Here is an 11,779-nt window from a genome sequence, read left to right as displayed (position 1 = left end):
AAAAAAAAAAAAAGTCTTATGGACTTTCCTGCCTGGGCTGGCTTCAAATCACAATCTTGAGATCTCAGCCTCTTCAGTAGCTAGGATTATAGGAGTGAACCATTGGCCCCTGACTACACTTACTGTTTTTGCAAGCAAAGAGAAATTATTTGTCTTTAAAATTAAGTGTGCCTTAAGATATTTTTAAAAGGTGAAATATTTATATGATCTGAAGAACAATCAGTATTGCCTTACATTAATTCCCCTATTTTTAGGAACTTGTTAATCTTGCATTTTTTCTTCGCCTTTCATGGCTTTAGCATAGAGATTCAGGAATGTTGGATCTCAAGAAAAAAAAAATGAGTTTCATGCCTGCTCATTACCTATGGTAGCAAAGCCTCAATGTGTTCTGACCTCATTGTCTCTCATAAAGGATTGATTTAAGAACTGAGATAGGTAATGTATGTAAATTATTATTCTGTCTGCTACTTTATGAGCATTTCTGTTTTCAGTAATATTCAAGGAAAATGGTTTTACACTTCATTGTGGGAATTGAGGGATAGTTTATAACAGTACACTGATGCTAAGTGATCAAGGTGAAGATAAATCCAGTTGCATTTCTCTGACAAAATTTGATATGCAGAGGATAGTATAGTAAAAGGAGTGGCTGTCCTTGAACTATGCAGGACAAATGAGAAACAAGAGTTGTCTCTTTCTGAAGCAGAAAGAACATTCTGCTTAATAGAAAAATTGGAGTGATTGGGTCTTGGTTGAAACAGTAATTAAGAGTTTTTAAGAGGGGCTGGGAATATGGCTTAGTGGTAGAGTGGTTGCCTAGCATGGATAAAACTCTGGGTTCAATTCCTCAGTACCACATAAACAGAAGAAAGCCAGAAGTGGTGCTGTGGCACAAGTGGTAGAATGCTAGCCTTGAGCAAAGCAAGCTCAGGGACAATGTCTAGGAGCTCAGTTCAAGTTCCAGGATTGGCAAAAAAAAAAAAAAAAAGGTTTTAAGAGTAATATTTGAGCCAAGTGCTGGTGGCTCATGCCTATAATCCTAGCTACTCAAGAGGCTGAGATCTGAGGATCATGGTTCAAAGCCAGCCCAGGCAGGAAAGTCTATAAGAATACTCTTACCTCCAGTTAACCACCAGAAAACTGGAAGTAGCACTGTGGCTCAAGTGCCTTGAGCTGAAGAGCTCAGGAACAGCGCTCAGGCCCAGAGTTCAAGAAGCCCCATGACTGACAAAATAATAATAATAATAATAATATTTGAGAATTATGATTCCTGCAAGTAGTAACATTTGGTTTGGGAAGGAAGGTGCATGAGGTTAAAGGGTGTTCAAGTTAAATTTTCAAGATGAGAAATGAGCTTTGGAGTAAAAAGAATAAAGTGAACTTGCCAGCATGTGTGGCAAATACATTTCAAAAAAAACTAAAAAAAAAATAAAAAATAAAAAAGACCTGAATCTGCTGGGGCGCCAGTGGCTCATAAAAATTCTAGCTACTCAGGTGGCTGGGATCTGTACTACTTGAGCCATAGTGCCACGTCTGGTTTTTGGGTGATAAACTGAAGATAAAAGTCGCAACGGGACTGTAGGGGCTGGCTCTGAACCTCTATTCTTAGATCCCAGCCTTCTGAGTAGCTAGGAATAAAAGCATGAGCCACTGGTGCCCCAGCAGATTGAGGTTTGTTTGTTTGTTTTTGTTGTTGTTGTTGTTGGTCATGGGGCTTGAACTCTGGGCCTGGCCACTGGCCCTGACCTCTTCAGCTCAAGGTGAATGCTCTCCCACTGGAGTCACAGTGCTACTTCCAGTTTTCTGCCTGTGCTGGCTTTGAACCGTGATGCTTAGATCTCGGCCTCCTGAGTAGCTAGGATTACAGGCATGAGCCACTGGTGCCCAGCACAAGATTCAGGTTTTTCAAGTAGGGGATCCATAGGATGAAGCAACTCAAAAACTTCTTAATATGGACTATTTTTTTAAAAAATAATCTTAAATACATGATTATAGCAGTGGTGTGAAACCCTTTTGGATTGAAATCCTTTTTGAAACAAAATAGTACTAATTAAAAACTTGAAATGTACATTGCCGACTTCACAAGAACATTTCCTTTTCATTTGTTGCTGTTTTGGTACTGCAGAGTAAAGGAGTTTGGAATTAGTCCATCAGACATTCCCTTCTCACAGGGTAGTGGCAATCGCCCTGATCTCTCTCCTTCTTATGAATATGACGACTTTTCTCCTTCGATTACCAGGTCTAGTTCATTCTATACGTAACATGTTTAATAGTTTCTTTTGAGTTGTCTATGGATAAAACATTTTATTTTCTGCTTTTGTCCTGAGCCATTTTATTTTTTATTTTCATTTCATTTGGCAGGTGGTGGTTGTACTGCATGATCTACATTTTTATGTCCTTTATTCATTTGCTTTAAAATGTTGATTTAGAATTTGGGCTTCATTTTTTAAAGGATGATGTCACTTTCATATATTTGCCACTAACTGCTAAATTGTTTTGCTTAAAATGAAGAATTTAAGCTTTAGAATCTTGTATTTCCTTCTCTACAAGAAAATAACAAGAATCCTCTTGATTTAGAGGATACCCTTTTCCAAATGTGTATATTCAAGCATGATGAGCAAGCATTTAAAAAGAATAGAAATTAAAATTTTATAGTATTTGTACATTAGAAACAAAAGGGTTTCCTATTTAGCTATCTTATTATTGAACATTGTGACTATCAGAAGTTTAGTAAATGGAAGTTTCCCAAATTACAGATTTTAACATGACCAATTTGTGCATCTAAATGCTATTTTAAATGCTTTGCCATGATGCTTTGCAGTGATAACATTTCTTTTGAATATATATACTTAGTGCTAATTTTTACTTATTTTATTCAATTCAACTTGAAGTTATTGTAAAATTTCTTCTTAAACTTTTTGAATTAAACAACCACAGATGTTTCCATTCATTTCAGATAAATTTGACCACAAAGGTGACATCATCAGTTTTAGTTTGTGAATTGTTTTTATATTGATGAAGGTTTTTTTTGTGTTTCTTTTAAAGTGTCTTTCTTAATCTTAGATGCTTATATTTATAGGGTGAAAGAACTGACGGTAGATCCTTCTGCTGCTGGTGATGTCCGTCCCATAATGCACCATCCACCAAACCAGATTGATGATTTAGAGACACAGTGGGGTGTGGGAAGCTCCCCTCAGAGGGATGATCTAAAACTTCTTTGTGAACAAAATGTGAGTGACTGAATAGTAACTGATGTAAGTTTTTTAAAATCAATGGCAGAATGTAATTATAAACCTTCACCTAAAGCAGGGCAAGCACAAACAATACACTTTCAGTGAAGTAGTTAAGCTTTCTGTGTGATATAAAGCTATTTTTGTAATCCTGGCATTTTCTCACGACAAATTTACTAGCTACTTACTAGAGGGCATGCATTTTTGGTAGACATTTTACTTAGGTTTTTCATTTTTTTTTTTTGTTTTGTTTCTTTGGGGGGGATCCTGTCGTGGGGCCTGAACTCTGGGCCTGGGCACTGTCCCTCAGCTCTTCAGCTCAAGGCTAGCGCTCTACCGCTTGAGCCACAGTGTCACTTCCGGCTTTTTTTTTCTACTTATGTGGTGCTGAGGAATTGAACCCAGGGCCTCATGCATGCACGGCAAGCGCTTTACTACTGAGCTGCCTTCCCAGCCCTTATTTAGTTATTTTTTAGTTGTCTTATTTAATCCTAACAACTCATTGTGGTAAGGGCTATAATTATCCCTACTTTCAGGTTGATATTTGAAGAGATTTAATCATCTGGGCCAAGATTAGGCCCATGTCAGAATCTTAAATCTGTATGCCATAGCCAAATTCTATCAAGTTAAGCTTCCTGTCCTCTGAAATATAATAATAGTCTTACAACAAGGTAACTTCTTGTCGGTTGTGGGGCTTGAACTCTGGGCCTGGCGCTGCCTATCAGCTCTTCAGCTCAAGGCAAGCGCTCTACCACTTGAGCCACAGTGCTGCTTCTGGTTTTCTGAGTGGTTTATTGGAGATTAGAGTGTCATCGACTTTCCTGCCCCAGCTGGCTTTGAACTGTGATCCTCAGATCTCAGCCTCCTGAGTAGCTTGGATTACAGGCATGAGCACCAGTGCCCAACTTATTCTAATATTTTTAGTAGATGTTAAGTCTAAAGTATTCTAAAGTAACATGAAAATGCTACTTTTTGTTACCATACCTCTCTCCATTACCAAATCTGGGCTGACAGCAGCACTGTAGTGCTGCTGACAAAAATGATTTGACCTACCCAGGACAGAATGTGTGGTCACATTATTTGGCTATCACAAGTGGGATGATGCTGCTGGCATCTAATAGGTAGTGCATAATACATTGTACAGGACACAGCCCCTTACTCTAGTCCCTAAATATGTCAGTAGTTCTAAGGTTAAGAAAACCTGGGTTAAAGAGAGTTCTGCACTTTGAACTTCAGAAAGTAACACTCAAAAATGAGATCCTCACCAAAATCCATCTGCTCCAGAAGTTTTGAAAAGACTGCAGTTGTACTTTGAGTGCACAAAACAATCCTTGCATTGTACCTAGATCTGGTATCTCCCAAAGACAAAGTCAGATTAAGACAGACACTTCCTATAGGGTATCTTTTTTTTGCATTTTATTCTTGTAAATAATGTTGAGCCATTAGGTTGACTATGTGACCAGAAGTAATCCAGGGCTTTTAAGTATGGCATCACAGATTTTTACACTGTTTTACAATATATATTTCTTTTTACTTTTCTCACCTCCTGGGATGATCCCGAATCACCCTGTAGTTAAGTACTGATGCAGGGTATATTCTTTAATATTATGTTTTAACAAGCTAGATTAAAATGGAATAGAACTGAAGATATTCCTGGGTTTTTTTGTCGGTCATGGGGCTTGAACTCTGGGACTGGACACTGTCCCTCAGCACTCTACTGCTTGAGCTACAGTGCCACTTCCAGTTTTCTAGTGGTTTATTGGAGATAAGAGTCTTAATGGACTTTCCTGCCTGGGGCTGGCTTTGAACCATGATCCTCAGATCTCAGCCTCCTGAGTAGCTAGGATTACAGGCGTGAGCCACCGGCGCCCTGCCTGTTTTTTGTTTTTTTTTTTTTTTACTCAAATTTTACAAAAAAATTAAGCATACGTTTATATTATTTTTATTTATTTTTTTGGTTGGTCATGGGGCCTGAACTCAGCCTGGTCTCTGTCCCTCAGCTCTTCAGCTCAAGGCTAGCGCTCTACCACTTGAGTCACAGCACCACTTCTGGCTTTTTCTGCATATGTGGTGCTGAGGAATCAAACCCAGGGCCTCATGCATTTAAGGGAAACACTCTACTACTGAGCCACTTTTCCAGCCCAAAGACTGTGTGTCTTAAAACAAAAAATTTTTTTTCTGTAAAAATCAGTAAGTAGCCAGGTGTTCATGCCTATAATCCTTTGTACTCAGGAGGCTGAGATCAAGATTTGAAGCCATCCAGGACAGAAAAGTCCATGAGACTTATCTCCAGTTAACTACCAGAAGGCCAGAAGTGGAGCTCTGGGTCAAGTGATACAGCTCTAGCCTTGAGCAAAAATCTCAGGGACAGCACAGAGGTCCTGAATTCAAGTTGTAGGACTTGCTTGCAGTGGTCATGCATGCGTATGTGTGCACGCACACACACAGTTAGTAAACAAACTGTATAATGTAAATGAAAATTAATGACAGTACAAGTTGAGTCTGGTAATTTTCTTGAAGGACATAATGTGTCTACCATCTAAAGATGTCTTTATATCTCGTTTAAGAAATATAAACTCAGCTTGGTAGTATATAATCCCAGCAGTCATGAGGATAACATGTTTGAGGCCTACCTGGGCTACATACAAGATTCTTTTTTAGAACAAGAACATTTGAAGTCTGGTTTTGCAATGTATACTTCTTTCATGACATCATAAAGTCATCAAATTATGAGCTAAACTGTCCCTAAGTCAGAGACTTATATATGTAGATAAATCAAATTGTTAATGATAAGAAATAATATAGCTGGGCAATGGTAAATGAGACTTACTCCTGTAATCCTAGCTATTGAGGAGGCTAAGAACTGAGAATCATCATTCAAAACCATTTGGGACAAACAAATCCAATACTCTTACCTTCAGTTAATCAGCAAAAAGCTGGAAGTGATAGAGTACCAGCATTGAGTGAAAAAGCAATTGCATGAGGCCTTGAGTCAAGCCCCTATACTCGCATACACAGACATACTCAGTCACCAATGAGTATTAAGGAAATATACACAACTATATGCAAATCAGTACTAATGAAATATTTTGACGTGTTTATGACAAATTTATATTGGCCTATTCATACAGAGATTGCTTTTTTAGAGTAATTTTGCAGTAAAGCCTAGGCTAAGTGAAAATTATTATTCATGATGTCATTATAAGGTTATCTCTAGTGAAGTTTTCTTAACTGAGAATTACATTATTTTGATCTGTAGAAAGACGTTGTGCCTTTTTCATGTTTGTGTATTTTAATAATCTTCACCTTTCCAACTTTATTATTTTGAATAATAACTTAAAATGTCACTGAAAAATCTACTGTAAGAGCTCAGTGGCAGAATGTCTGCAGCATGTAGAGCCCCAGGTTCACTCTCCAGAATCAAAACTAACAAAAAGATCCTTTTATAACATTTAAATAATAAGCTGTCATAATTTATTTTCTATTTTAAGGAAGAAGAAGTTTCTCCACAATTGTTTACTTTCCATGAAGCTGTCTCCCAAATGGTAGAAATGGAAGAACAGGTTGTAGAAGATCACAGGGCAGTGTTCCAGGTAAGTTTGAAATAACCTTTCCTCAAAATATTTCTTGACTATCTATGGTCTAAAATTTCCATAAATCTCTGACTGTAACACAGGTCTTAGAACATACTTGCTGGCATTTATGTATATATAGTATATTTGTAGAAGATGCGATAGCAGTTTTTTCCCCCCATAGGATGTTTGCTTAAAGTATGACCAGTGTCTTCATTTTTCATCATATGAAAAGATCTGTCAACTAACTTTGTCCCCCGCCGCCCCTTTTTTTTGTCAGTTGTCCAATTTTAGAGAAAAGTAACATGGTAAGATTTGAGGACAAAGTCTTGTATAATCTGACTTCTCTACTTTTAAGTATGAGGATTCCACCTTGATAACTTTAATCCTCATTACCTCTCCAAAAAATGTACCTCCAAACACTGTACTTTCATTAAATTTCTACTTCTTAATACCTCACAATGCTGATTAATTCCAAAATGAGTTCCAAAGGTGACAAAACCATATTCAAACTAAAGCAGACCCCATTGCATATGTTAATTCCGGGTGGCTGCTAAATTCTAGGCTCCCATAGTTCCCATCGTGGTCATTATTTTATTTTGTTCATTCTTACCTTATTCTAGAGACAGCTGTTGAGGTTGTGACAGTGTTTAATATTTATGTGTTGATTAATTCCCTCCATAAAATTGTTACCCAAGGTAGAATAAAAGAGAAGTGAAGCCAGGTGCTGATGGCTCACACCTGTAATCCTAGCTACTCAGGAGGCTGAGATCTGAGGATCACGGTTCAAAGCCAGCCCGGGCAGGAAAGACCTTGAGACTCCTATCTCCATTAAACCACTAGAAAACCAGAAGTGTTGGTGTAGCTCAAGGGGTAGAGCGCTTGCCTTGAGCTGAAGAGCTGGGAGACAGCACCCAGGCCCAGAGCTCAAGCCCATGACCGACAAAAAAAAGAGAGAGAGAGCGAGAAATGAATCATCTTGTTCATTGAGTTTGAACTTAAGGAAAGATTTTTACAATTTTGCTATCAGTAAAGATGTTTTATGTTTATTAATATTTTAGATAATATTATATGTATGTTTCATTACATTTAACAGAATTGGTAAACTGGTATGGTATGTTTTACAGAGACATACTTGATCATTGAATTTTTATTTTTAGGAATCAATTCGCTGGTTAGAGGATGAAAAGGCCCTTCTAGAGATGACTGAAGAAGTAGACTATGATGTGGATTCATATGCTACGCAACTTGAAGCTATTCTTGAGCAAAAAATTGATATTTTGACTGAACTGCGGGGTAATTTTTTTTTTCATTTTAATGTGCTTGGTACAAATCTGCTTGCCCATGATGTGTATTTAGTGGGATTTTTTGTTGTTGTTGTTGGGTCCAGTCGTGGGGCCTGAACTCTGGGCCTGGGTGCTGTCCCTCAGCTCTTCAGCTCAAGGCTAGCGCTGTACCACTTGAGCCACAGCACCACTTCTGGCTTTTTTCTGTTTGCTTATGTGGTGCTGAGGAATCAAACCCAGGGCCTCAGGCATGCAAGGCAAGCACTCTACCACTGAGCTACCTTTCCAGCCCCTTAGTGGGAAATTTTTATATTGCAAGAGGATTTCTAACATAATTTCCCATTCTCTCATCACATTTTCTTTCATCTAGAAAATACATTCTAATATTCTTTTCTTGATTATAGCATTCAGCTTTGACTTTCATTTTCTTAGATTTCATGAATTAGAACCCATAACTTAGAAGAGATTACTAACTACATATTGCATTTATCACTCTAAAAGTTTAACTGTTTAGATAATTTGGATTAATATGTTTGAGAACTATTAGCAAGCATCAGCTCTAGAATTTTAAACTGTCTTTTAAAATGCATGTGCTTAAAAAAGATGGTGTAAGAATGGGGAATAGGATTTTCTTAATACTGAGAGAAGAAATACCTGTTTTTGTTTTTTTAGGTACAACTATATGGGGTGTAGAGGTTCTGATTCAGACCAAGTGCGTGCGTGCGTGCGTGCGTGTGTGCGTGTGTGTAAAGAATCTCCTACCTATCCTAGAAAACACTGTAAAAGGTACCTAGCAGAAACCAGTGTCTAGAAAAGTCAGCTTCTCTTATAAAACAACTTGAATATTGTAAAAATTGAACATTGTATATAGTTCTCAGGTTCTACATGAACAAAGGAAACAATCATTACTGTTATGAAATGAGAATATTAACTTTGAGTAGAATCAATAACTTTATACTACACTGCATCTAAATCAAAACTTTCGTTTTGTTTTCTTTCTCCAAGATAAAGTGAAATCTTTTCGTGCAGCTCTACAAGAAGAAGAACAAGCTAGCAAGCAGATAAATCCGAAAAGACCCCGTGCCCTTTAAATTGGAATTTGCTGCTAAAGGACCCCCAGAACCCTTGCAGCTGTAACATACAGTGGTTCAGCTGTAAGGGCCATTTGAGTGTTTGAAATTTCCAGTGTCTGTGGAAAATGTCTTGTCTTTTACCTGAATGACATTTCAATTTTGTGAAACATTTTTTGTCTACAAAATGCTTCTAGTCCAGGAGATACATCCAAGAATTGGGATTAGTGAAGTATTTTGTTTCATTTACCCATATAGTGATTTACTTTTGGAGATCTTTGCCAACGTTATTTTCTATTTGATGAAGTAAGTTTGTGGACGATCCAGAGGTGGAGAGTAGAGGGAAGCCACAGCATTTCCTATTAACTCAGTTCAATTTCGTACCGAGACTGAACAGTTTTAAGTACTTTGCGTGCATGCATACCTCATCTGTGATTGTACATACCTTGCCTAATTCCTAGAGACAGCTGTGCTCACTTCTTGCTCTGTGCCTTGACCAAGGCTATTGACCCTAAGTTTCTTAAACACAGCCAAGATAAATTACATTCCTTATTTGTCATTGTAAATTACCTTTATTGTGTGTACATTTTTACTGTATTTGAGACTTTTTTTGTGTGTGACTAGTTAATTTTGCAGGATGTGCCATATCATTGAACGGAACTAAAGTCTGTGACAGTGGACATAGCTGCTGAACCATTCCATCTTATATGTAAAGAAATCTGGAATTATGATTTTTAAAACCATATAACATGTGATCATAATTTTCTTAGCATTTTCTTTGTAAAGAACTAAAATATATACTAGTTGGTGTATAATAAAAAGTAACGAAATTCTGAGAAGAGTTTTATCTTAGGATAATACATATATATGCAGTGTGTGTGCCAGTGTGATATTAAAATGGCTAATAGTGCAATTTGATCTTTACCAATACCATTATTTAAGTTCAAGTGTTCACTAGAACCCCCAAATTTACCTATTTAATGTGCTGTTAAAAGGAAATTGGCTTCTGATGCATGAACATTTAAATGTACATTGAAAGTAGTCCGTAATAGAAGTTAGTTTAAACCAAGTATAGGCAGTATATAACTCCCTTGGAAAAGAATAGAAAGAATTGGTGTTGCCTTGAAAGGCAGGTCTCATCCAAACTCCATCTGGTACCTAATGTGTGATGTTTCACCATTATTTGTGAGAATAACTGCATTCTTACCAGTATACTGGTAGGCTACTCTTTAAATGGTAGCACTTATTTTTACAAATTGCTGAGGAAGAAAACTGGCCATTCTTCATGTAAATATTTGTGTTTCAAAATTTAATATATCTCTAGGAGTTTTCCTTGGTTCCCATGATACAGTCCAGGAGTAGATTATTGACAAAGTCTCCCAAGGATATCTTGTTTTGATTTACTCTAAGGAACTATTAGCTCATTTGTAAACCAAAGGGAAACTATGAATAGAGTCACATGAGCCAGATTCTCTACTTCACTGGTCAAGAACTCAGAAGTAGCTGTGAGAATTCTTAATACCATGGTGAAAAGCTCTGTAAACATGAAATCTAAAACAAATGTAGATTTTTCATAATGACTATTAATAAAATCTATGGACTGAGTTTACATAATTTACTTCAATACAGTCACCTTTATTTTGGAAGAAACTCAGGTTTTCTTGTAGTCAAGATATATTCTATTTGTGTTTATTGCAAAAACAAAAGGAAGAATGGAGGACTTTGTATTGATCTTGTAAAGGCTGTATGAAAAGGTAATTCTTGAGATAGATCTTCAAAGGGTAGTAAAGGACTTTAATTGCTCATTTTAAGCACAACGGATTAGCTTTTTTTGTGTTTGACGGGCACTATCTTTGGAAGGTGTTGTTTTAGATATGCATGCTGCTTAAGACTATGGTGGTGGAACAGTAGACCAGTCATTTGAAAAATTTGTACCAGAAAAAATCTTGAGAGGAAGTGTAATAATAGTCCTTGAGCTTTTATATAGGGGGAAACTGAAGGCCAGAAAAGGGACTTAAGCTTATTTTTAGGGGAAAGGAAAGTGACCTTACAAAGTAGAATTGAATATTAAACCCATAAGATAGTTAATTCTACGGATAAAACATTCTTTTGTACTTTCTCAGCTTTGAAAACTGATGTCTGTTAAGAAGTAATTAGGAATACACATTAAGTATATAATAGCATTTACTATGAGTTGGAAACCAGATTACAAAGGCAAAAAGTTTAGGCAAACAGCATCTTCCTTTTTAACTTTACTCTGTATACTTTTTAAGCGTTAGGTATAAAGAAAGTTATGTGAAGATACCACCAATGAAGATATTTTAATTTTCTTATATAAATGAAATAGTGCATTCAGCATGTAGTAGTATATTTATTTAAATGTAGTAGCTAATAAAACTTGACACTTACTAAATAAGCATCTGTACTGGAAATTTTAATTATCCAGAAGTTACAAACACCAGAGAATTCAAGTTGAGAAAAATTGCTAAAAAACCTAATTGTCTGGCAAAACCCTTTGAAACTTTTCTAATTAGCAAATGAGTTTCCCCAAGAAAGGGCATATGTCATTAGTCAACTTCATTTTAGTTTTGTTCATGTTATATGTAAGAGATCATAATCCGCAT

General features: G+C 36.7%; 1 protein-coding gene across 3 annotated transcripts in view; it reads left to right on the top strand.

Annotated features, from left to right (window-relative positions):
* The window catches only part of Kif2a (kinesin heavy chain member 2A), a 62,723-nt gene extending 51,959 nt beyond the window's left edge, over window positions 1–10,764 (top strand). For 2 of the 3 annotated variants that reach the window (XM_013025267.1, XM_013025268.1), the window contains 4 exons: window positions 3,077–3,227; window positions 6,719–6,820; window positions 7,960–8,095; window positions 9,091–10,755. In XM_013025267.1, the coding sequence (XP_012880721.1) occupies window positions 3,077–3,227; window positions 6,719–6,820; window positions 7,960–8,095; window positions 9,091–9,176 (475 nt within the window). In that variant the 3' untranslated portion in view covers window positions 9,177–10,755. Of the gene's footprint in view, window positions 1–2,122; window positions 2,237–3,076; window positions 3,228–6,718; window positions 6,821–7,959; window positions 8,096–9,090 lie in introns of all 3 variants that reach the window. The other variant, XM_013025269.1, reaches the window with a different exon arrangement.
* Window positions 10,765–11,779: the final 1,015 nt, after the last annotated feature.

This window comes from Dipodomys ordii, unplaced genomic scaffold, assembly GCF_000151885.1.
Source record: "Dipodomys ordii isolate 6190 unplaced genomic scaffold, Dord_2.0 Scaffold83, whole genome shotgun sequence".
NCBI classification, from domain to species: Eukaryota; Metazoa; Chordata; class Mammalia; order Rodentia; family Heteromyidae; genus Dipodomys; species Dipodomys ordii.
Note: the sequence above shows the minus strand (reverse complement) of the source record. Positions and strands in the feature narration are given on the sequence as shown.